This window comes from Gamsiella multidivaricata (assembly GCF_025024155.1).
Source record: "Gamsiella multidivaricata strain RSA 2152 chromosome Unknown BC939scaffold_113, whole genome shotgun sequence".
Classification (NCBI taxonomy): Eukaryota; Fungi; Mortierellomycota; class Mortierellomycetes; order Mortierellales; family Mortierellaceae; genus Gamsiella; species Gamsiella multidivaricata.
Genome location: NW_026251821.1, coordinates 24114 through 46218, shown reverse-complemented (window position 1 = coordinate 46218; position 22105 = coordinate 24114). Strand labels below are relative to the sequence as shown.

The 22105-nt window shown below is 48.4% G+C and overlaps 5 protein-coding genes across 5 annotated transcripts; 2 read left to right on the top strand and 3 right to left on the bottom strand.

Moving 5' to 3' along the window:
- The first annotated feature begins 159 nt into the window (after positions 1-159).
- Positions 160-3523, top strand: BC939DRAFT_467846 (Alg9-like mannosyltransferase family-domain-containing protein). The gene is made up of 10 exons (XM_051557848.1): positions 160-611; positions 710-785; positions 880-938; positions 1067-1138; positions 1231-1675; positions 1801-2204; positions 2307-2446; positions 2559-2733; positions 2856-3138; positions 3301-3523. The coding sequence occupies exons 1-10, from the start codon at positions 476-478 to the stop codon at positions 3452-3454; spliced, it is 1944 nt and encodes a 647-aa protein (XP_051406845.1). The 5' UTR covers positions 160-475; the 3' UTR covers positions 3455-3523.
- BC939DRAFT_497152 (retinol binding protein receptor-domain-containing protein) lies at positions 3524-8444 on the bottom strand. Its single transcript, XM_051559712.1, has 5 exons — positions 7947-8444; positions 7179-7850; positions 6956-7094; positions 5176-6821; positions 3524-5053 (listed from the first exon to the last, which is right to left on the bottom strand). Exons 1-5 carry the CDS (start codon positions 8053-8055, stop codon positions 3678-3680), a joined length of 3942 nt encoding a protein of 1313 aa, XP_051406844.1. The 5' UTR covers positions 8056-8444; the 3' UTR covers positions 3524-3677.
- An 845-nt stretch (positions 8445-9289) lies between these two features.
- On the top strand, positions 9290-12716 carry BC939DRAFT_467842 (CLN3 protein-domain-containing protein). Its single transcript, XM_051557847.1, has 10 exons — positions 9290-9551; positions 9678-9759; positions 9793-9794; positions 9991-10061; positions 10492-10620; positions 10711-10944; positions 11080-11750; positions 11866-11944; positions 12055-12084; positions 12218-12716. The coding sequence occupies exons 1-10, from the start codon at positions 9440-9442 to the stop codon at positions 12617-12619; spliced, it is 1812 nt and encodes a 603-aa protein (XP_051406843.1). The 5' UTR covers positions 9290-9439; the 3' UTR covers positions 12620-12716.
- A 1493-nt stretch (positions 12717-14209) lies between these two features.
- BC939DRAFT_403405 (kinase-like domain-containing protein) lies at positions 14210-16166 on the bottom strand (the record flags this gene model as incomplete). The annotated part of the gene is made up of 6 exons (XM_051552740.1): positions 14210-14397; positions 14509-14679; positions 14780-15014; positions 15120-15268; positions 15821-15905; positions 16032-16166. 6 exons carry the CDS (start codon positions 16164-16166, stop codon positions 14210-14212), a joined length of 963 nt encoding a protein of 320 aa, XP_051406842.1.
- A 190-nt stretch (positions 16167-16356) lies between these two features.
- BC939DRAFT_30955 (uncharacterized protein) lies at positions 16357-17307 on the bottom strand. Its single transcript, XM_051551447.1, has 2 exons — positions 16678-17307; positions 16357-16378 (listed from the first exon to the last, which is right to left on the bottom strand). Exon 1 carries the CDS (start codon positions 17173-17175, stop codon positions 16825-16827), a length of 351 nt encoding a protein of 116 aa, XP_051406841.1. The 5' UTR covers positions 17176-17307; the 3' UTR covers positions 16357-16378; positions 16678-16824.
- Between the last annotated feature and the right edge of the window lie 4798 nt (positions 17308-22105).

Sequence of the window (22105 nt, the reverse complement as noted above, 5' to 3'; positions counted from 1 at the left end):
TGCTACTGGTAACTGATCGGCAGGATCTCTTTCACAGAGAGAAAGCACACGGCAGAGAGTGTTTAATGGGGGTCAAGGAGTGGGTGGTCCGAGGATGACAGCGCGTGTGTACAGTGAATTGGATTCAGTAAAGGAAAAGAGGTGTGCAAAGCAATCCAAACGCGTTTATTTTTTTGTTTGACAGAGCGCTGTGACGGGTCCATGAAAGCTTGGGTATGTGGTGCGGTGTAGGACATGCGATTAGGCCTATAATTACTGGTAAGCAGGTAAGCGAGCACCTTTGCGAGGGGAGAGTAGCAATGGCTGGCTGGCGGCACCCAGCTCCACCTCCATCATTCCGTTGCAACACAACCATCCTCCATTCTGCCATTCCCACCCTCTATCCTTCACTCCTTAGTCTCAGCCGTATTTCTACTCGTTCCTCTCCTCAGCGGCATCACTCATATTGACTACCGAGCGAGCGCATGCCGAAGAGATGTCCCACCACAGGCCTTTCTCCAGGGCCACTTGGAACCTCTACCTGTTCCTGCTCGCTGTCCGCGTCTTCATCGCCCTCTCACCCGGATACATCCACCCGGACGAGTTCTTTCAGTCCGCAGAGATTACAGCGGGTAACGTGTGTGTTTTTCTCAATTGGTATTGATATCCTGTGTCGATCGAATGAACTAATTGATCCGCGAAACATCACGCGCCTATATCTTGTTTCTAGGACACATCTTTGGCATCCAGGTCGACATTCCCTGGGAATACAAGCCGGAGCTGCCCTGCCGATCCATCCTTATCCCGTATGTCTCTTGTCTTTTGTCCTTTGCCTTCACTGGATACCAAAATCGATACCCTCGTATCCACTCAAACGAAACATCTTCCAATTCAATTTAGAGCAATAACCACAGGCCTGCCCTACATTATCCTGCGCTCTTGGATAGGCCCTGACCAAGGTAACACACGTCCAACTGGAGCCTGAAAGGACGACAGCACCTTGCACATGCCAGTACCTGAATGCTACTCAGGGACGAGCCCAACAGAAAGGGGCTAACCCAGGACTACTCTGATCCGATTCATCTAGACCACTATGTCACCACCCGCGCGCTCTTCCTCACACAGCGACTCTCTTTTGTTCTCCTCTCGCTTGTCATCGGTAAGTCCTCTCTCGTCCTATCCTGACCAGCTTCACCTCAATTTTAGTGAAATGCTCACACTCATGCAAGCGCATTACATATGTGAAAATAGACTGGGCTGTGGTTCAATTGGCGCGCCAGATCCGAAGATCACCTTCGATCGCCCTGCTCCTCGTCTCATCCTCCTATGTCACGCTCACCTATCATACACATCCGTTCTCGAATACAACCGAGACCGTTGTCCTGGCTCTGTGCGCCGTCGTACTCGGAAAGATTATTCAGAAACATGAGGCATCTATGTCTACACCAGTACAGTCTTTGACGAATGCCAATGTTTCAACGGTGTCTGAGGGCTTAACAGTAGCACCCAACAGCAGCGCTTATTCGGGGATAGGCTCGAACCTGAAACCTACACCGACGATCCTGTCGTTTGGATTGGGACTCTTATTCTCGATCGGTATCTTTACGAGGATTACATTCGTGCTCTATGGCTTCCCTTTGGGCGTCATGTTCCTCTACCTTAACAAAGAAGTGTCCTTCAGACGAGGCAGACCACTGTAAGTAATGTTGATATGTAAAATATTCCTGCTGGTGCCATGGACCAGACATTCTTCCCTTTGCTATATTTTGCTAACACAATCCGCCTCCGCAACGTCGTATCACCTAACGGCTGGGGCTTCAGGTTGACAGGGCTAAGTCAATTCGTTCAATCATGCATCCCCCTGGCACTTGGCCTCTTCTTCATGTCCTCACTTGCAATCATCATCGACTCGATCTACTTCCGCAAACTCATTATATTCAACAAAACCATTGGGACGCCTCTCTCACTTTCCCAGATTGTCACCACCCATCCCATGGACTGGACAAATTTATCTTACAAGGGCTCGTTAACCGTGACGATGCTCAACAACCTGAAGTACAATCTGGACGAGAAGAACTTGGCGCAGCATGGTTTACATCCAAGGCTCTTTCACTTGCTTTTGAACTTTCCGGTCCTGTTTGGGAACCTGGCCTGGATCGGTGTAATCACAGCGGCGAAGAAAGTCAGGGCACGGCAGTATTCAAGCGAGTCCAGACTTGTTACAGGTAGTGACGCTGGAAATTGCTGCAGGCCCTGGTCATCATCATGCCTTCCCTAGCAGTATTTTTTTGAGTGGCTAACATACTCTTGTGCAAACGCACTAATAGCTGTGGTATATTCTGGAATCTGTGGGATATTGTTCCTGTCAGCAATGCCCCATCAAGAGGCCCGGTTTCTGAGTCCGCTGATCCTTCCACTGGTCATCTCGCTCTCTGGACGAATATCAAAGCTCGGACGAAAATTTTGGGTACGAAACCCTTTGCAGATAGTATAGCTACAAATCCATGGAGTGCAAGATACGAAGGCTGAAAAAATCACTAATCATCACCATGTTCTTCATGCTTTTATGTGTGCCATAGCCATTGTGGCTACTGGTGAATGGAGTGATGGCTATCGTTTTCGGACTTTTCCATCAGGCAGGGGTAGTGCCAGCGACGGAACTGGTGCAACGACAGTCTTTGGGGTTCCAGGATTGCAAACCCGTATCATCAACTCGCGACCATATGCTCTGTCTAACGTCCCCATCCGAACAAGGTTAGCCCAGCCAGATATCCATATACGGCTCTTACCTCTATGAAATGAATGAAGCCTCTAATCTGCTTTTTTTTTTTTTTTTTTTTTTTTTTTTACTACGTGAAATGAAAAATGAACGCTAGGAACGTTGCATATTGAAGACGGCATGTCCTATACAACACACATTATCTTCTACAAAACCTATCTCCCCCCGCACCACCTCTTCGGCTACAGTCTCTCGGCTGCGCAATCGCACGGCGTTAACTTGACCATCTCTGACTGGCGAGAAAAATCTTACAGGGACCTACTCAAGGATTTGGATGGAACCGCAGCAAAGCTCGACAGGGCGCTCCTGGAGAGCGTGCGCGAGTCGAGAGGACAGCAGGCTGTTCTCTTTCGGAAGACAGGACCCATTCATTATGAACGGTATGTTGCGAAAGTGTTGAAATCGCCTCGAACCCTTCGTTCGCTGATGAATCCTTCCACTAAAAAAAAAAAAAAAAAAAAAAAGGCATGAGGATTCAAAAGTATTTACTAACCACCTTGCTTCTCATTTTTTGCCTGCTACGGGTTTAACATGTCATATAGGACGGTATTGATAGCACCGGCGACGGTCGACTTTTCTACAGAGGAATTCTACGAGCCCAGAGAGAGATTCTCGAGGCACGCAAACTTTGACCACGTCCAAGTGTTGTTGCAGCACCCTCGGACATCTCTATACCTGAACATGTTCTACATCTAGCTACCATCACCATGATCTTATGCTATGTCTTCATACCTATCATCATTATTTAAATAGTAAAATTACATGATCTATCTTCAAAAAAATGCATGTCGTCTTTTAAACCAATCCACAGAGAGCTGGCCCGAATCTTCGCCGTCTTGCGGAACAAACTCTTCCACTTCCTGCTTCCCTCGTTCCTTCGCTATCTGCCAAATCATTCTTCCGCTCTGCGCATGCAAGATCAATCTTCCCGATCCCAATGAATATCCGCCAAGAACTCCTCCTGGTGAGACCCCAGGTACTCAGGGCCATGCCCGATCGGGTGCAAGAAATCACTCGCACTCGTTCTCCTCAAGTTCCTGATCGAGGGATTCCTCGCTAGTGTGACATAAAGAAACCACCGGTTCCGTACCCGAATCGATCGAAGTTTCGCTTCCGATAGCTTCTGCCGGATCTGTTCCTGGGAGACCGTGGATTCGGGATCAGCTTGTGCTCGGAGGGGTTCGACGAGCTGGATATGGACGTTGTTGTTCCCTGACTTGCCGTCTGTCGATAACATGGGCGTGTAGACCTTCGAGGCGCGGTAATTATTGTTGCTGTTGTTGTTGTTGTTATACGCAGGCGGTGGCGAGGATGAGGACGACGCAACCGAAGAAGAAGACAGGGGACGCGACGACGATGGTGAGGGGCCCTGACCAGGTCTATGACGATCAACCCTGGGGTCGATACGGAAGTAATGATGAATCTTCGATACTTCCGGCACAGCCGCTCCTCCCTTCACAGCCAGTAGCGGCCCTCCGTCTCCAGATCCCGACGTCGCCATCAACAACTCATCCATCCTTGCTTCTTCGCCTTCCTCAATATCGCCCAAGGGCCTACGTGCTCCGAACCCCGGACCCGCTCCTCCTCCGCCTTGCTTCTGCTGCTGCTTCGAGCCCATGATCGCCATCATCAACCGTCGATCCCGCTCTGCTTTCCCATCCCCACCCTGCTCCCAGTCGTCTGACCGGGTCCTGTACTCGAGATAAGTCTGCGCCAGCTGCGGATATCTCCGCACCAACAACAAATCCCTCAATATCTGTACAAACTCCAACACGATCGGATTATTCAACACATGGTCCGCCAACACCAGCCCCACAAACGCCGAATAACCTCCATCCCATGGCCGGAACCTCCCTCCCATAATACACAGGTCAATCCTGGTGGAGTAAATTCCCATACTCAAGACGCTCAATACAATCCGCTTACAGAACGAAAATGCTCCGAAAACGATATTGAAGAAGGCCCAAAAGAATTCCCAGTGATGGAAACTCGCCCGCGCGGACTGTTGAGGCGCGAGAAGAAATCTCGAGCCGGGCATCCGAAACCGGTACCGGATGACCAGCATCTGAACGAGCCAGAGAATCAGGACTAAGAGACAGGAGATTCCGAAGGCGGCAAGGGCGCGAGTGCCGAGGGTTCGGAAGAGTGAGGACCGGAAGGTCGCGGCGACGAGGAGCATGGCCATGACCGTGCAGAGCGTGAAGAGGAGAAATACGGTGAAGCAGAGTCCGACAACGCCAAAACCGACCGTATAGCCGATGAACCGGACCGGATGCTTCAGATGCTGTTTGTACTCTATTTCAGGCGACACGGATCATGAAAATGTGTAATGAAAGACGCGCGTTAATAAAAAAAACTATGTTGTTGGCAAAAATGCTTTGTCAGAACACGGAAATGAACTGTTCAGCAGTGCTTACCACGACCACCGGGTACGAAGCCATAGTTCCCGATCCTGAGTAACCGCAGACACCAATTATACTTCTGCACCATCCTTATCTGATGCAGCAATGTAATGCCCACTACTGCCGGTAACAGCACTACCACCAACACTAGGTTCACCGTATGCATCGCCCTCGCCACGTTCATCGTGTTATCAAACTGATTCGCCCCTGGATACGCAAACCCTCCAAGCAGACATGATACCGGCACTGCCAGCATTGTCTCCGCGGCCCCAATACTCAACAGCACATCGTAACACAACACCAAAGTCGTCATGACAGCAACTAGAATCCTGAGCGGCAAGCGAGCAATGAGCAAATAGGTCCCCACGATCGTAGGCCAGACATGTAGCCTCGGATAAATGACATACTCCCAAGCCGAGGGCGTAGGTGCAGCTCCTGTCATGGGCTGAGCTGCCGACGCGGTCGTATACGATGTTGTCGCAGAGTTCCATGTTAGTTTGTGAGCACTCAATCCTTCGCGACTACTACTCGGTCGAGTATACATCGGAGGCCTAGCCCGACTGCCCTGAGAAGACGAAGATGACGGCGTAGCTGTCGATTTCTCCGACCGAATAACTCCACGACGAACACCTCCATAAGCCGGCTGTAGTCCACTACCCTGATCAAATGGAAACTGTCTCCTGCCTCGCTCGAATCCTGCAGAAGGTGAAATCGGTGGAGGTCGAAGATGGTTATCCAGTGGAATATTGAAATCAAACTCTGTCGGATATCTCGAGAAGTCGGTGCTGGTGGAGGATATAGTGGTATTGAGGGTTGAACCAAGGTACCGACTGTTATTATCGTCTCTGCCTTTGGACGACACTCCCGCCTGTCGATAAGGTGCCATAGAGGTTTTGTTCGATCCAATAGTCGATTGCCCATACATACTTCCAGCCGCATCTCTTAGATCCTGCTCCTGAACCAGAAGCGACTTGACGTACGCTCGATGATGATAGCTCGACAAGTTGACCAAATCGTCCTGCGGATCATCCGGAAGCACCGCCTCAACAGTGTTGGCATCCCACAGCGGCGTCATCGAAGAAGACCTCGACAAGTCAGGACGACTACCGTCGCTGCTACTCTTATTGCCGCTACTTCCTGCACCTCCCGTGATACCCTTGGCTCCAACTCCTCTACTGGCCCGTCGTCCCCGAAAGAGTTTCCACAGGGTCTTAATAAAGAACACAGCCACGGAGATCATCGCCACCGTCTCTGGCATTGCCAACAAGATCCCGACCACGATTGACCAATACCCTCCCTGGACGGCCATGAGCGCCACAATTCCGATTCTGGCTCCCAAAAGACACAAGGCCGCCCACAGTCCCAGAAGCGGAGCCCTCCATTTCTGAGATCGAGCACTGTGTCGCTGTCGAGGCTGCTGCATCACTTGGTTATAGCACAGAAAGAGCGCCCAATGTGCAAAGGCTGCAATAAAGAAAGTCCCGATCAAGACTAGGGGGATCAACCAGAGCGCCTGCCGGGAGTGGATAATGGAAGTCTTTGGAGACGAGCCGCCGAGATATTGGAGAAGGATGTTGTAGATCCATTGACAGGTAGAGATAAAGAGCGCTAGGGGGACATAGTGGTCCACGACTGGGTTCTTTTGAAAAAAGTTGACCGGGCTAAGGTTTGAAGAAAAAGAGCGCATTGATTTGACTGTTAAGAGACAGTCTTATATTCGCTTGCAATGGTCTCTGCACAGGTTATTTTCGGCCCAAAAAAAAAAAAGAGAGAGAGAGGAGAAGAGGGCACCTACGCAGATCGCCAGAGCCATCCGGGCAGGCCATAGAACAAAACTATCGGAATCACAATGGCATTGAACATGACGAGCGCTCCAAGAGCGATCAAGAACTTTTGCAACAAACTCTCCAACGTTGGATGAAACGATCCTTGCACTTGAAATATGAAAAAAAAGACGCGTGTTAGTAGATGGTAGATTATTTTGATCCGTCTTAGCCGAATTACACACACACACTTACAAAGTCTCAGCGCAAAGTAATCAAAGCAAAAAGACGTCTTCGTCATCGGCACAAGGATCTGTACAACCACACCCCTAGCGCCCAGGGGCACTCTAGCAGGTTGTAATGTCACAGCATCAAACGCATAATATAACAACGTCTCCGCATCCCCCGGATGCAACACTTCCGAGGTATCGCCCGTCTCCGGATCCGCAGCCAAGTACGCTCCATTAACATCCAGGAACCGCACGATCACCTGGAACGTATCCACGGCCGAAACAGTAGAATCCTGCGCGGAAGCAGGAGCATCTGAGGTATAATAACTGATCGAGAGTTCCAGCTGTTGCTGTCCCTCATCGATCAAGGCCGCGTACTCTGAGAGATCTATGGAGGTGATCAAAGTAGGTGGTGTGCTGTTGGTCTCATTGTCAGGGGTCGAGCTGGAGGTAGGTGTGAAGGCACAGCAGGAAAATATGGGGTTATACGTCCAACCAGGAGTGGTTGACCATGGATAGGAAGCTGAGGGTGGGGAGGTCAAGGGTCCTGGTGAGAGTGGTGGTGAGGAAGGGATGGAGGGAGGTGCAGGGGTCGAGGGGGAAGGTGTGATGGATTTGAGAGTGCAGGAGGGGTCCTGGAGGAGGTTTGTGATAGCGAGGAATGAGTATTGGCATTGAAGGCGTGCGCTTGTTGTTCCTACAAAAGAGATCGAACGGGAGGTTTAATTAATGCCATGGTCGCTATGTAGTTTCGCGTGAAGCATTAGGATGAAAGCGAAAAAAGAAAGCGTACCTGCATAAGTGAGCGATGGTAGTAGTAGTAGTCCTGAAACGGCGAAGGCAAGGAAGAGAGAGATAAAGCTGTTGGACAGAAATAGTCGCGACTTGGGCCGAAGGAGCATTAGAGGATAGCGAAGTGTATATTAGAAAGAAAGAGGGTTGAATGCTGCGTTGCAGGATATGTACAGGGTATTAGGATAATGAGGGTGTTGTGAAGTGCTCTATGGACATCTAAAAAGTGGAAGAAAAGGTGTCGATGGGTGTGTGAAGACAGTGCTAGATCATGAAAGACGACTACAAGACGAACAGGGTGGAGAGGATGAATGAATAATTGGATAAGATAGGAATGGAAGTGGAGAAGGTGAAAAGTAAAAAGCGAACTGACAGGTCGATGAAGAAACAATCAAACCCCACCGCCGTTCTCAGGGGTCAAAGAAAGGGCGTGGCTGCCAAGTGGTGGCCTAGTGGTGGGTGGCCAGTGTGCTGCTGACATAAAGGAAAATAGAGTGACAATGACAACAACAACAAAAAAAGGGTCAAAGGCACGCATGGCATATCATTACACCGCATAGTATGGCATGGTATATGTAGATGGCATTGGCGTATCACACCATGTCTACTTAAAGAGTGTATGTGGAGAAAGTTGTATTTTTATGAGCATTGAAAAAAGGAGACAGCTGAGCTCTCCCATGACCACCAACGGTGACCTTTTGAAGAGAACGCGGCATACCGATGATACTTCCCCCTATTACCTGTTACAAACATACCCCTACTTGCTGGTGCATGCCTGTAGTCTTACAAGCGCAAGCATCGCCACTGCTGTTAGCCCCTATTATTCGGACAGCCCGTCATTCTTTCGTCGACTCTTCCCTCCCTTTTTAAAGGAAGCGCAGCCGTTGTTGGCGGCAGTGATGACCGGGTACAGGTACAGCCTCAAAGGAGAGACGCGAAATACCCTGCTGGCAACGTGCTGCTTCGCATGGGTCAGACAAAGAAGCTGCAGATGGCTCGTGCTCTCTATCCATATGTGGAGATCCAATTCAGATTCAATTCCAGAGGACTGCAGGAAATAGACCCATACAACAGGACAGGCTGCAGCATAAGTGATGAACGCGCTGGATGGCCCCAGATTTTGGTTTCTGAATCTGAAACAGCAAAATTCGCGTGCAATTGAAGAAACACGGGAATTGGCGGCAACCAGGGTTGAAGGACCTCACGAGACAAGTCCAGTAGGGGGCTTCTCGTGTGGGGAATGAGGGAGACTCTCGGAAATTCATGCGAGCAAAAAGGCACAGACAGGGTCCTTGATGATGATGATATCGTCGGTGTTGCGGTTGTTTCTGTTCCCTCCTTCCTGTTGTGATCGCATGCAACCATTGCTCTTTGTTCCATCAGATCCACCTCTTCACCCCATCCATTCCTCCCCTCCTTCCTTCTCTCATTAGCTTCATTCGGATCACATATACCCTTGGCCATTTCTTTATTTCCTATTGCACCTCCCCACCTATGTCGGCTCTGCTTAGCTGGTTCAAACGTCGGCAGTCGGATGCTAATACGGTCAACAACCCTACCCTTCGAACCGACCGTTACGAATATCTCTCAGAATCCGATCAGAATGGTACCTTCGCTCTCTATCCACAGAGATCCCCTTACAGTATCTTCCTCTGCTTTATATCAAGGCTCTGATGCTATCTAACACAGAGACCTCTTTTACGTTTTCTGGCACGCTACATATAAAAACTAGACCTGCCGTACTCTCGGAAAAGTAACTCGCATTTACTCGAAGGACGCATCGATCGAGACTGGGTAGCCTTTTTTATCTTTGGTACACTTGAACCCGTTGCCTTCGTTGCTCTTACATCAATGCTCTGCTCAAGGACTCTTTGACTCATCAGCTCCTTCTTATTCCCATGTTCACTAATAGGATGGTAATAACCGAATTGGAAACTTAGGCACCTCGTCACAACGGCTGCGCCTGAACTAGAGCCCACGAACTCAACTGGACTCAAACTGCTCCCCTTTTTTTTCTTTACTTTCTTCCGCTCTGTCCTGATCTAGCATAAACAATCTCATCTATGTTGTGATTCTTTCTGCGGCTGTAGATCTCGTCGGCGCCGAAATCCCAAAGGTACGATGCCACCAAGACTCGATGACGTAAATGCAAATCGTTTTCTTGTTGTTTTGCAAGCGGGAGTAGCTGGGACATCTGGACGCGGCATCTATATTTGAAGGAGCAATGGGCAGTGGATGTTACTCGAAAGGAACAGAAGCGTTTTTAAAGAGCATTGGAACACCAACAACATCAAAAAATATTGCATCTTAGACAATATTTGACGGATGCAGGATCTGCTCAAGGACCATCGGAGCATGGTCATCATTTAAGGACTCAAAGGGCGCAGAGGTCTACTGGAAAATCATTGGAGGGTAGACAGCATTCGGAAAAGGAGGGCCGGATCTACCATAGGATTCGTAGATGAGATGGCGAATACAACTAAAATGGTTAACTGCTCTTACCCATTGCCATTTTTCTCGGTATTTGTCTTTTCGCAACATTTTAGGGTCTGGTGCTATTGGCGGATATCACTCCATCGCTGCTCATCAAGATGACAGCGCCTTATTTTATCCACAGAGTCCCGTATCCCGTTCGAGTCATATTTTGCGCCTCGCTCTCGTTCAGTGCAGTTATTGTACGTCCTTGATGTACTTCACGACTTCATGATGTCTGCCTATTGTTGGTTATTTTTTCTAACGATGCTCTCTAATTATCCTTGCAATAGTTGATTGCATTGGCTGAAACAATCTCGGTGCGACTCGTGGGCGTGATGATGGCCTCATTGAGTTCAGGACTTGGAGAACTAACCTTCCTGATGCTGAGCTCCTTCTATCCCCTGCGGATGGTCTCGGCTTGGTCCAGCGGAACAGGAGGAGCAGGATTACTGGGCGCATTATTATTTCTGGCGCTGACTTCTTGGTTTGGGCTGTCCATCCCTCGAACTCTGGGCGTTGTCGCTGTACGTTTACATTGAAATGAACGGATCACTTATATCAAGGGAAGAAAGGAGTCTTAACTGGCTTGAAATGAAAGCATGATTGTAACTGATATTAATTTTGCTTTGAAAACCCCCCCCCCCCCCCCCCCCGAATAGTTATTCCCGGTTATGATGATGATATCTTATTTCATCATCCTAACGGATCCATCAACGCAGAGTTCTCGACACCATGCTGCAGGATATCGACCCGTTTCGTCCTCGAGTCAGATTTATAGTAGCAATCAGGATCTGGAGGAGGAGCAACTCGCCTCACCCATAGGCGTACATCGTCGACATCATTCAGAGTCACTTCCCTCGGCTGTGTCTACGAGCAAGGGCCATGGCCAATTACAGGAAGGAAGCACTAGAGCCGATAGCCCGATGCTTCTTCGATCGGCTTCAGCATTGTCGCCTTCGCTTCCGTCGTTACAAGACAGTTCAGCGATCTCTGTGACGATGGAACCACCGATTAATCAAACGCCACCAACAACGACAGCACTGGCACCGGCGGCGTTGCCGCTGGCGCCTTGGGATACTGTGCACTGGGGACCGTCACCACAGTCTCAGGCGGAGCCGACGTCGATCAATACGCTTCTTGCGGCGACGGATCCAGATGACCCGAGTTTTGTGCCTCCGTTCACAGAGGCAGAGGTTTCGGATGCGACATCAAATATAAGACGAGTTTACAAGTCTCAGCCGAACGATGCGATGACCTTGGAGGAGAAATTGGCCATGGCCAAGTCGTTATTGATGCCATATATGGTGCCGTTATTTCTAGTCTATGTCGCGTAAGTTGGACATACAAACCTTCCCTGTTTGGATTGTGTCGAGAGGTAGAGTGAAGAGCTTTTGAAGCTGGTTAACTGACGTTCGTTCTGTGGGGGGTTTCTGTTCTATGAAAAGTGAATATACCATGAACCAGGGTGTATTACCGGTTATATTATTCCCGCTGGAGAAAACGCCCTTTACCCATCTACGCGATGTAAGTCATGGATCGATTGATTGATTTCTTCATGGACATGCTTCTGACTGATTGATAGAGCGAACGAATTCTAATGCTGTCCTTATGAACGTTCCTCTTGTTATTCATAGCACTACGTAACCTATTCTGCAATATACCAGGTATATACGGAGTTCTCAAACTTCTTTTTTTATAATAATCAAGCGATCCAACGATCTCACTGACCAACGTTCTTACTCGCCTCTATATTTTCGTCCGCATACTGGGCCTTGCTTGCTTCTCTTACGTGAACAGTTAGGAGTATTTATCAGTAGATCTTCCGCCTCTCTGGTCTCGATTCCCCGTCTTTGGATTCCCTCGGCCCTGCAGCTCGTAACCCTCCTCGTGGCCACGGCCCAGGCCATCTTCACCACTGCGACCACCCCCGCGCCCATCCCAAGCATCTACTTGATTTTTATCCTGATCCTTTGGGAAGGTCTATTGGGCGGAGCGACCTATGTTCATACTTATATTGAGATTTCTAAGTATCTTGAACATGATCCTAAGGGGAAGGAATTCGCGTTGGGCGTTGTGGGAGTCGCGGATGGGCTGGGCATCATGATTGCCGGGCTGGCGAGTCTGTGGATCGAGCCCGCGTTGTGTCGTTTCCAGGTCGTGGAGAGGGGAATTGAGCTTTGTTTGGCTATGGCAGATTAGAACCTGGATCTTGGCCTTGATCCTGACAACCTGGTCCTTTATCCTATATCGAAAATATACACGTTCTCTCTCTCTCTCTCTCTCTCTCTCTCTCTCTCTCTCTCTCTCTCTCTCTCTCCCTCGTCTCAAAATAAAGCCATACTGTACATTCACATAAAACAAAGGAACACATAAGTAGGTAGCGAAATGTTCGAGTATAATTTTATTTAAGTTCCAATAGGGCCAGGCAATAGGTCTACAATGTTATCATCATTTCCAAAAGAAACGTCCAGGGGGTGGGAGGAGGGGAGGGGAGGAGAGGGTTCACGATAAGGATGATAAGATGAAAAAGCGAATCGAAGGAAGAGGCTAATATTAAACGAGAGGAGAGAGAAACTGTGTGGTTTGCAGATGGGGTTGTTGCTTATTGAGTTCATTGTGCTGTGATCTTTAGTCCGTCGTCGTAGGATGGTCTACAAGTTTAGAAAAAAAAAAAAAAAAAAAAAAGTACGCAAAGTCAGCAGCTCATTCATTACTATCAGCTCAGGTACACACACACGCGCGCACGCAACTTTCAAAGAGGGTAAAAACAATTATGTTGTATTAGATAGATGTAGATATGTAAGAAAAGAAACGGAGAAGAGGATGCGAGGATAAGGGGATGGGAGGAGGAATATTATTATCTAAGGTAGGTGGGGGGGGGGGGGGGGGGGTTGTATTTTCGGTCCGTCATGGCATGTTGGCGGTCCGCAGGCGTTCTTGCATTTCGAAACACTCTTTTCTTCGTCACTTCTTTTTTTTCGATACGCCTCTTTGTTTTTCTCAATATGGGTTTTCAACAAGTGCGCGAACGAATGAGTAGCGAAGTCGAGAGAAGAAAAGGGAGGCAGAGACGCTGCTTAACCTAGGAAGCGTCATCAAATATTTTATGAAGAAGTAATCGGGCGTAAATACAGAGAACCACACACAATGGCCGCGCAGCAAAAACACCCACAAAGAACAAAAGGACGAAAGAAAATGAAAGGAAGAAGCAGGAGAATCAAAGAAGAAAAAAAATGTCTAGGAAAGATAAAAGAGAGACCAACAAGATAGTGCATGATGAAAAAGACTTGTTACGTACTGCAGGTAATGACGCCGACAAGCTTGTTCCAGAAGCCTTTTTTCTTCTGGCTGCCATCGCCGCCGTTCTGTCCGTCCTGCTGTTGACCGGTCGGTGCAGCCCGGCTGTATCCTTGTTCACGCAACAGATCCTGCTCTACAGCATCGCCACCCGCAACGGCTCCTGCGCCCGCCGCACCGGAGCCTGCTGCCATCGCTGCCCGAGAAGTGCTCTGCTTGTGCTTCAGTTTCGAGTTACTGTGCACGAGCGCCGATGGCTGTTGAGGGCCCTTGGTTCCGTTCTGCAGTTGTTGCTGCTGTTGCTGCTGAAGCTGTCTCTGCGACTGCGAATGAGGATCGCGTGATGTGAGGTGGCGGGCGTCCGAGGCGTGGTGGTGTCCATGCAGAGGGTTGTTCAAGGAATACTATCGCAGCAGAAACACCAAAAAAAATTAGTTAGTTACGTTCTCGTCCACAAGGCAACAACAACTAAACTTGGGTCTTGAGAAACCCTCAACGACTTACGTCCAACTCCGCCTCCCAGCCCTTGCCGTTGTTGAGGAGCATCCAGTCATAGACACCATCCTCAACCTCGCCAATGCTCTTCAGCGCCTTTGTGAACAGGTCTCGCAAGAAGTCATAGTCGGGCGTTTCCTCGAATGACAGCTTGCGGACATAGTTCAAGTAGATACCAAACTCTTCTATAAAACGCGGTATAACACAGCAAAGAAAGCGTTAAAAGGTGTTAGACAGGATGTGCGCAAAGAGGAATGACTGCTCAGGAGAAACACCGAGATTGGCAAGATGCATACCTGGGAATCCTTCGCAAAGCTCTTTGATCGGTGTCGACTGCTTCTTCTCGCCAATCTTTTCGTATTTCTGCTTGTTTGTCGCAGCCTTGAGACCCTGCCATGGCAAACCGCCACGCAAAAAGTACATAAAAACGTGGCCCATTGCCTCCAAATCGTCGCGTCGGGATTGCTCTATCAGATTGCAAACAAAGAGCGAAAGCACTCAGTCATTAACAATCTCTTGTTTTGGTCGCACGTCGCATGTCGCACGGTAATTGATAGAAAGCCATACCTCGACCCAAGTGGGTATTAATGCTCATGTAGCGGGCGGTTCCACTGAGGGACTTGCGCTCGCGGTACGGAATATGCTGTTTCGTCTTGGGGTCGCGGTATTGTTTGGCCATGCCAAAGTCAACAACATGGACAAGGTTGGCATGTTTGCTGTGAGGCTTTCCGACCAAGAAGTTGTCTGGCTTGATATCGCGGTAAATCAGGTTCTTCTCGTGAATCGTTTGAACCCGAGACAACTAACAATGCAAAATACACATGTGAAGTATGTTTGTGACAGGTTAATCGACTCTGCACTCAAATACAGGTACAAGGTTTCCAACTGAACAAGCATTGTCTCATACCATTTGCTTGGCAACCATGACGACGGTCTTGATAGTGAACTTGCGGCCGCACATATCAAAGAGGTCCTCGAGAGATGGTCCCAGCAGATCGATGCAGAGAATGTTGTGCAGGCCTTCCTGGCCAAAGTAGAATGCATTTGGAATACCGGCTATTCCAGAAGAAGGGTAAAAACAATGATGCAGCGGGTTACACAGGTTAGCCTCTTGCCATCATTCGCCCAACGATATCATCGCCTATCGCAGCACGCAACACGCGAACGAGACCAAGCAAATGAGCGGCAATGTAGCGGAGGACGAAGATATCCCCCCACTCTTCGTCTTTCCTGCTCTCTTTGTCAACGGCGGTAAATCCCCAGCTCGGACGGATGCGCAACACCCAATGATGTATCATGTACCCGCATGTCAGCATGTCAGCCGGGAAGTACAAAAAAAAGGCGCAGGTCGCCTGCCTGCCCCTCTTTGTCTGTATATTTTTCAAACCGCCTTTGCCGTCTTGTGCCCTCAGTCTTCTGCGTCAGTTACACCCATATGAAAAAAGAGTGGGAGAGAAAGGGTCCCATGATCGCTTTACCGCGCTCGATGATCCTTTTTATTTGCCACTACCCGGCAACCTGCCCGTCGTCATGCTCTTCGTCATGATATTTCAGTTGTACTTGGGAAAAAAAAAAGATGGGAAGGGGGCAAATAATTGCGTAACTTACTTGAGCCTGCCAAGATCTTGTATGTCCTGTACTCATCGCGCAGTTGGGGGGCATCACTCTTCCTCGGCTCAAACTTGATAGCAACCTGCTGGTTGTTCAACAGATTGGTGCCTGAAAGTATAAGAAAGCGGGCACGTTAGTCTACAGAATAGAACAAAACATTATTCCAATGCGAAGGGATTCCACATTGATTCCACCGTCGTGCAATGACGACGCAAAAATAAAAAAGGATGAACTTGCCTTCATAGATGATTCCAAAACTTCCCTCGCCGATCTTCTTGCCAACTCTGTAGTGGACACCAACAACGTTGGAGGAGGAATGAGTGCTGTGCGAACTGCTACTCATGCTATTGTAGCGAGAGACAGAGAAAGAGAAATAGGGAAGAGTCGAAATCCATTAGGGTCGGGGTCGAATATCAGTGCAAGTGTGGTCCTTAAGTGAGTAGGACTCTGTTGCGTTTAGATGCTCAATAGAGCGAATATGGTCCAATTGGCTGGTTTTCTTACACCGCTGATTACTGATATATTGATGATGAAGCGAGGGTCAGCGGTAGGATACTGCTCCAGCGAAGCAGATGGGGGACGGGTTACGAGTGAGTGAGTGAACGAGGGAGGGAGGGAAGTGTTCGTGGGCAGGATTTCAAATGAGTGAAAGATGGAGGTATGGTAGGAGGTGAGCGAATAAGTGAGATTAGAAGATGGGAAATAGAGAGATGCCGATGGCGAGTCGATGGAGAAGAAAGAGAGAAAAAGAAAGAAAGAAAGAAAGAAGAGCGATAAAAAGACGAAGACGATGGATGGAAGGATGAAAGAAAGGAGCCATCACTTTCAACACCAGATCACCCCAACTCTCACACCTCCAATACGACTGCATCTGCTGCATCTCCAATGCCATATGTGTGTGTAAGCGTGAAAGAGTGAAAGTGTGCAAAGGTCATCAGCGACATTCACAGTATGCTGTGCAGTTGCTTATGGGATGCACTTGTCATGATCGCCTCAGTTTCTCAGGCCCAGTTGAAGCAGAATGGATGACCTCCGCTTCCCTTTCCCCGCACACTGCAAGCAGTGGAAAAAGAGAGAGTTCGTATAAAAAAAGAATAGGAATGATCCAATGGGAACAGAGTCGGGAAATAAAATAAAATAAGAAAAGTAGATTGATCACGTTTCACTTTCACCCATTGCATCCCATCCAATCTGTCAATCGCAACATTCGTATCATCCGTCTTCAGTGTAACCTGTGCACAGGTCAGGGCTAGTCTGCAATTGAATTTGATGATTCGATACAACGTCGGCATGTAAAATAAAACTGTGGCAAAAAGACAGGCACGGAGAGAAGGAAGGTAAGCGGGAAGCATGCAAAGGTGGCAAATGGTAGGGCGTCGAGTGAATGGAGAGTATTAATTCCTGTAACCGTTGTGTGGCACTGTTAAAGAAGGCTGCCGCGTGTTGTGCAAGAGCAGCAGTAGACATAGGATTGGAATGGCTTGCATTTTTTTTTTTTTTTTTTTTACCTGGGACGCGGGTGTGAAGAGAAAGGAGAGAGTCAAAGACGTGTGTGCTTTGTGCCTGTGCCTGTGCCTGTGCCTGTGAACCAAGAAAGCCGCGACGAGAGGAGGAGGAGGACGTTCAGAAAGAGGGAAAGAAAGGAAAGGAAGGAAAGAAAGGAAAGAAAGAAAAGAAAAAAGAGTGTGAAAAAAGGATCAGTTAGTCTGTATATGTAGTCTGCAATCCCTGAAGTCGTGTGTTGGCTTTCTCGTTTGCCATGCTTTTCCATGCGACGCATCCAACCAGCCCGACCAACCGCCTGTATCATCTTTCCTTAGTTGAATCCAGTCCGATATCGTGTAGATGATATGAATAATGTGGCAGAGTAGACCAACGCGCTCGCATATCTGTGCCATCGATACCATTAACACTATGGATGCAATGGAGCGTGCTATGGTAACAATATATCACATCACCGATTGACAACATGCGGACCCTTCGATGATCCGATGCTTATTCTGTCTCCTCTCTACTCTTCTTCTCTTTTTGCTCTCTTCCTCTTTTCGTTCAGTTGCGTTGGGGGTTCTATGGCGGGTGGAATGTCGAGGGCATAAAATAATCGTAATTATGAGGTGCAGCGACGTAAAAATACTCTGGGCCAGATCCCTTGCAAACTATCGCCTGCACCTCAACCTTTTTGGACGCCCTTTTTTTGTGCCACCCACATAGAGTTATCGCACGCACTGGGCGAATGTTGGGTTCCGATGCGGTGCACAAATCAAGGAGTCGCAACGAGGCATAATTTATACCCAAGAAAGAGAAGCGAAGCAGCGGAAAAGAAAAAGAGAAGAGAGAGAGCGTCCCAGGAGACGGGGCGTGCCCTTCTTATTTAGGTTGCAAGGAGACAGCACAAAAGAAGGAGAGAGCACACCCCAGACAGATGCAAATGGAGCTGGAAGCGAAGAGCGAGAAAGAAACATATAGAGGCGGTCACCGCTGGCTACAGATGGGATCTCTCTCAAGACAGTATGGCATTTTCCAAACGCGTTCAAGTTGAGGTTGAATGAAATGTGAGGGTATCGGTGCTTCCTCTTCAGGGGTAGACTGACACAACTGCCAGGGGCAATTGTGGGGTAAGTATCCCCTGATTGGTCAATTGGTCGGCATGTAAAGGCGACAATGGATATCATCGCGGTGGGCTGGATTCCTTCGGGGTTAACGTAGTAATAACATCATGTAGCCCTGTATGAATCTTCACCTTATCGTCAAGTGGAGTCAGCCGTGTTAGAGTCGAGGTTGTACGAGAGGTGATCAGAAAGAAGGACGACTGATCGCGGATGAGAAGAAGAAAGATCGAATGCAGCGGAGTGGGGAGAGTGATGACGAGACGAGAGAAAGTGGTACCAAAAAGGGTATTCGGAATGTGAGTGTGGATGTGGGTGTAAATGCGGGTATTGGTGTGGGTGAATAAGACCAAGTGAAGGAAAAGAAGGAAGGAGGAAAGAGGCCGACTTTCAGTGGATGGAAAAAAGAAAAATAAGAGAATTCTCAATGTATGGGTGCAGTTGGAAAATGTGTTTTTCGGTTTGGTCCCCCTCTTTTTCGTACCCACCCAGGAACCCTTTTCTATTCCATCCAAACGGCACTTCCTTCTGCTCTCTCGAAATGACATTTTAGTTTTCTTTTTCTACTTTTATCTCCCATCCGAGCATTTACATTGCATTGGCATGTACCCTTCCTGAAAACATGCTGTCTTGTCCATTCATTGAGAGCACTCAATTCATAACATAGGGCACATGCATACATCTCACTTCACCATCATTGTCCTCTCCACTCCGCTATCCATTGTTAAAAAAAAAAAAAAAAAAGCGCGCGTTTTACAACATTCCAACATCTCGCTCTTATCGGCTCATCCTACAGGAGGAATATCCGATTGCACTTGTGAATGCCATAATCCGAGCAAGAACTATTGGAATGTAATTTTGCTTGTAATATCAAGCCTCAAAAGAAGGGATTACGATCTGTTTGTTCTTGATAACCACACTCGCACAAAAAAAGAAAAAAAAAAAAAAAAAAAAAGAGCTGTACATACACAATTGCTGCGGGAAAGGAACCTTTAATCATGTTTACAGGATGTATGTGCGCTTACTTCGATTTTCAACGGAACATCGCTAATGTCGCATGTCTGGGAGCAGCCGTCGCGGAAGGGACCAAGCAAAAGGACCACAAATGAAAAGAATTGATGTTTTATCCCAGGCATAGACTACCGCTCGGATAAGTCTAGCGAGTGCTCGGTGGTGCGACTTGCATCTTTGCTCTTCCAGCTAGACTAAGTTTTGTATACAGCACCCTTTCGAGTCCGATTCAGTTTCGTTTGTGGGCTCTCTCTCTCTCTCTCTGAAGATGTCTGAAATGAATGAAATTTCGGATATCGCGAGGGAGCGTGGCCATATATAAAAGAGCACCATTCAAAAGTACAGAAAGAGAGACTAGCCAAGAATGTTCGCCTCGCCTTGCTCCTCTTCCTGATGGGTAAGGTGTCCAAGATGGATATGCTCAACGCCTAGTCTTATAAATAAAAAAAGAGCCGAGTTCATGTTTCCTCTACTGAACAGCCCGTAGCATGCATGGCCCGTGGGGGGGGGGGGGGGGGGCGAGGGAGAGAGTAGACCACTGTAGTTTAGATTCTCCAGGAAATGAAGAAGCGTTGGTTGAAATCAGTTGATTGAGCGGAGTAAATCCATCGCTCTCCCATTACACAACGGGTCCCATCTGGATTTGTCATGAGAGTCGATGCTGGGGCCCAATTGGTCAGGGCAGGGCTGCATGCATGATGGCATCACGTAGAGTTTTTGAAAGAAATCCGTACCTGGAAGTCAAGAATATGATCAAGGATCGAGCGATGCTGCTATGGCGCATAATCTGTCCAGGAGCACATTGCTCCATCCTTGCACTTCCTCCTTATCGCCATCGCTATCCTTGTGGGCCGAGTCCTTCTGCTGGAAATAATCAATCGCCGCCAGCTAAAGGTATTAACGGTATATCAACAACAACCTGCTCGTTCCTCGTTGATGACACGAACTGGTATCAACACAACCTAACGCATCCCTGCCTGATTCATGAACCAGAGCAAGCGCCCCAACATCACTTTTCAACTCGTTCGACCTGCCAGAATTGCGTGCTCGCACCGCCCAGTTCATTTCCGTAAAGAACACCTCTCTTTGTAAGGATTGGGCTATGGAATTTATGCACCTCATTTGGTACACTGTAGACCATGGGGTCCACAAGCGGTATTTCACAGTGAACCAGGGTACAGCTGCAAGGTTCGGACATCTATCACATCTGGAAGGAGCTGGCCCAGCATTTGACTCTGATAGTTTTTCATGACGCAATGTGTGTTGTGAGCTCATTGTAATCTCTCCTCGCCCAGAAGGCCGCCATCCAACATGTTACGGCCTATAAGCTCTAGCGCGACTTTTACGCGCGCGTCGATATTGTCCCAGTAAAGAAAACTTCATTCCCGCAATTGTGCACGCAATTGATGAAACTTAGCCTCCCGATGCAGGAAATGAACTTCGACGAAGTTGAAAGGGCAGAGTGGCAGTCTTAATCTAGCGATATTCCGGGTGTAGATTCGTGGTCTGGATATCAAGGACAAGGTGGAACGAACACCGCTCCAGCTATGAAGCAGTGGACCGAATATGATGAAAGGCGAGATCTCCGAGATCGAGATGGATACGGCGCTTGATTCGACTTTCGCCGCAGGTTCTGCAGTACCTACTCAAGTTTCCAAGATCAAAGATTATCTGGCTCGCCACTGTGGACTTGTGCGCTTAAAACAAGCGGTCTTGCCGCGTTCATGATCGAAGACGCGAACCAAAAAAAATAATAGTATCTTACGCTAGTATATTTTTTATCAGTTTTGGACCTCAGAAAATGCCTTTGGTCAAACCATTGAATACCTGTGGCCCTTCTATAAATCAGCAGAGTGTATGCACGCGCCCGTTTACCACATTACGCTGCTGCAAGTGCATTTCCACTGTTAAAAGCACCATCGGTCGCCCACAGTGCTTGGAAATAAATGTTTGCATACCCTCATGCCGTCATGGGTGGTGGCCACTACATCCATACAATTCTCCAGGCACGAGGCCACCACCATAGTCAGTCTTGTCCCTCGTTGGCTGGCGAGTCCCGCGCGTTCATCGAAGGGCAGGAAAGAAAAGAAACTCCCAGGTGATCATCATCATCATCCCTCTTTCTCCCTTTGGGGACACCCACACACAGCTGTCCTTATTTGCTCATCAGCCCGTCATACCGCCCTTCTTTTCTTCGGGTCGCAAACCTCTCCCTTCTATTTCTTACGTCCTCGGCTTGCAATTCTGCAGCTGCTCATTCCGGGCTGGAATCATCTCCCTTTCCCACATCTCTCTTTCGCACACTTTCCCACTCTCCCACATAATCTAGTTTCTTGTGATTTGCCACCTATTTTTTTTTTTTGGTTTTGGTTTTGCGCCCCTTTGGACTTTACTGTTCTATTCAGCAGATCCCATCCGTTCACCTCACACCTCCTCACTCTTTCTACTTTGCCGCTTCTCATCCACCTCTTCGATCGCTTTCAATCGACACCAACCACACCCTTTCTCCCTTCTTGTCCTGGCAAGCGGGTGAGTAACAGCTTCTTGCTGTTGTGTTTCCAGATGAAACACTTGTTGATGGCTGACTCTATTTCATCTCTCACATCTTCAAAGGACATTTTCTCACCCTGTTACTCACCGTACTCCCTCTCTTCTTTGCTCATCT

Coding starts and splice junctions, on each gene's coding strand:
- BC939DRAFT_467846 (XM_051557848.1), top strand. CDS start 476: ATGTCCCACCACAGGCCTTTCTCCAGGGCCACTTGGAACCTCTACCTG. Junction 612..709: donor GTCCGCAGAGATTACAGCGG/GTAACGTGTGTG, acceptor TCTTGTTTCTAG/GACACATCTTTGGCATCCAG. Junction 786..879: donor TGCCGATCCATCCTTATCCC/GTATGTCTCTTG, acceptor AATTCAATTTAG/AGCAATAACCACAGGCCTGC.
- BC939DRAFT_30955 (XM_051551447.1), bottom strand. CDS start 17,175: ATGCTTCCCGCTTACCTTCCTTCTCTCCGTGCCTGTCTTTTTGCCACA.
- BC939DRAFT_497152 (XM_051559712.1), bottom strand. CDS start 8,055: ATGCTCCTTCGGCCCAAGTCGCGACTATTTCTGTCCAACAGCTTTATC. Junction 7,851..7,946: donor ACCATCGCTCACTTATGCAG/GTACGCTTTCTT, acceptor TCTCTTTTGTAG/GAACAACAAGCGCACGCCTT. Junction 6,822..6,955: donor GGATGGCTCTGGCGATCTGC/GTAGGTGCCCTC, acceptor TTCAAACCTTAG/CCCGGTCAACTTTTTTCAAA.
- BC939DRAFT_467842 (XM_051557847.1), top strand. CDS start 9,440: ATGTCGGCTCTGCTTAGCTGGTTCAAACGTCGGCAGTCGGATGCTAAT. Junction 11,945..12,054: donor CCTTTACCCATCTACGCGAT/GTAAGTCATGGA, acceptor TGTTATTCATAG/CACTACGTAACCTATTCTGC. Junction 12,085..12,217: donor CCTATTCTGCAATATACCAG/GTATATACGGAG, acceptor TTACGTGAACAG/TTAGGAGTATTTATCAGTAG.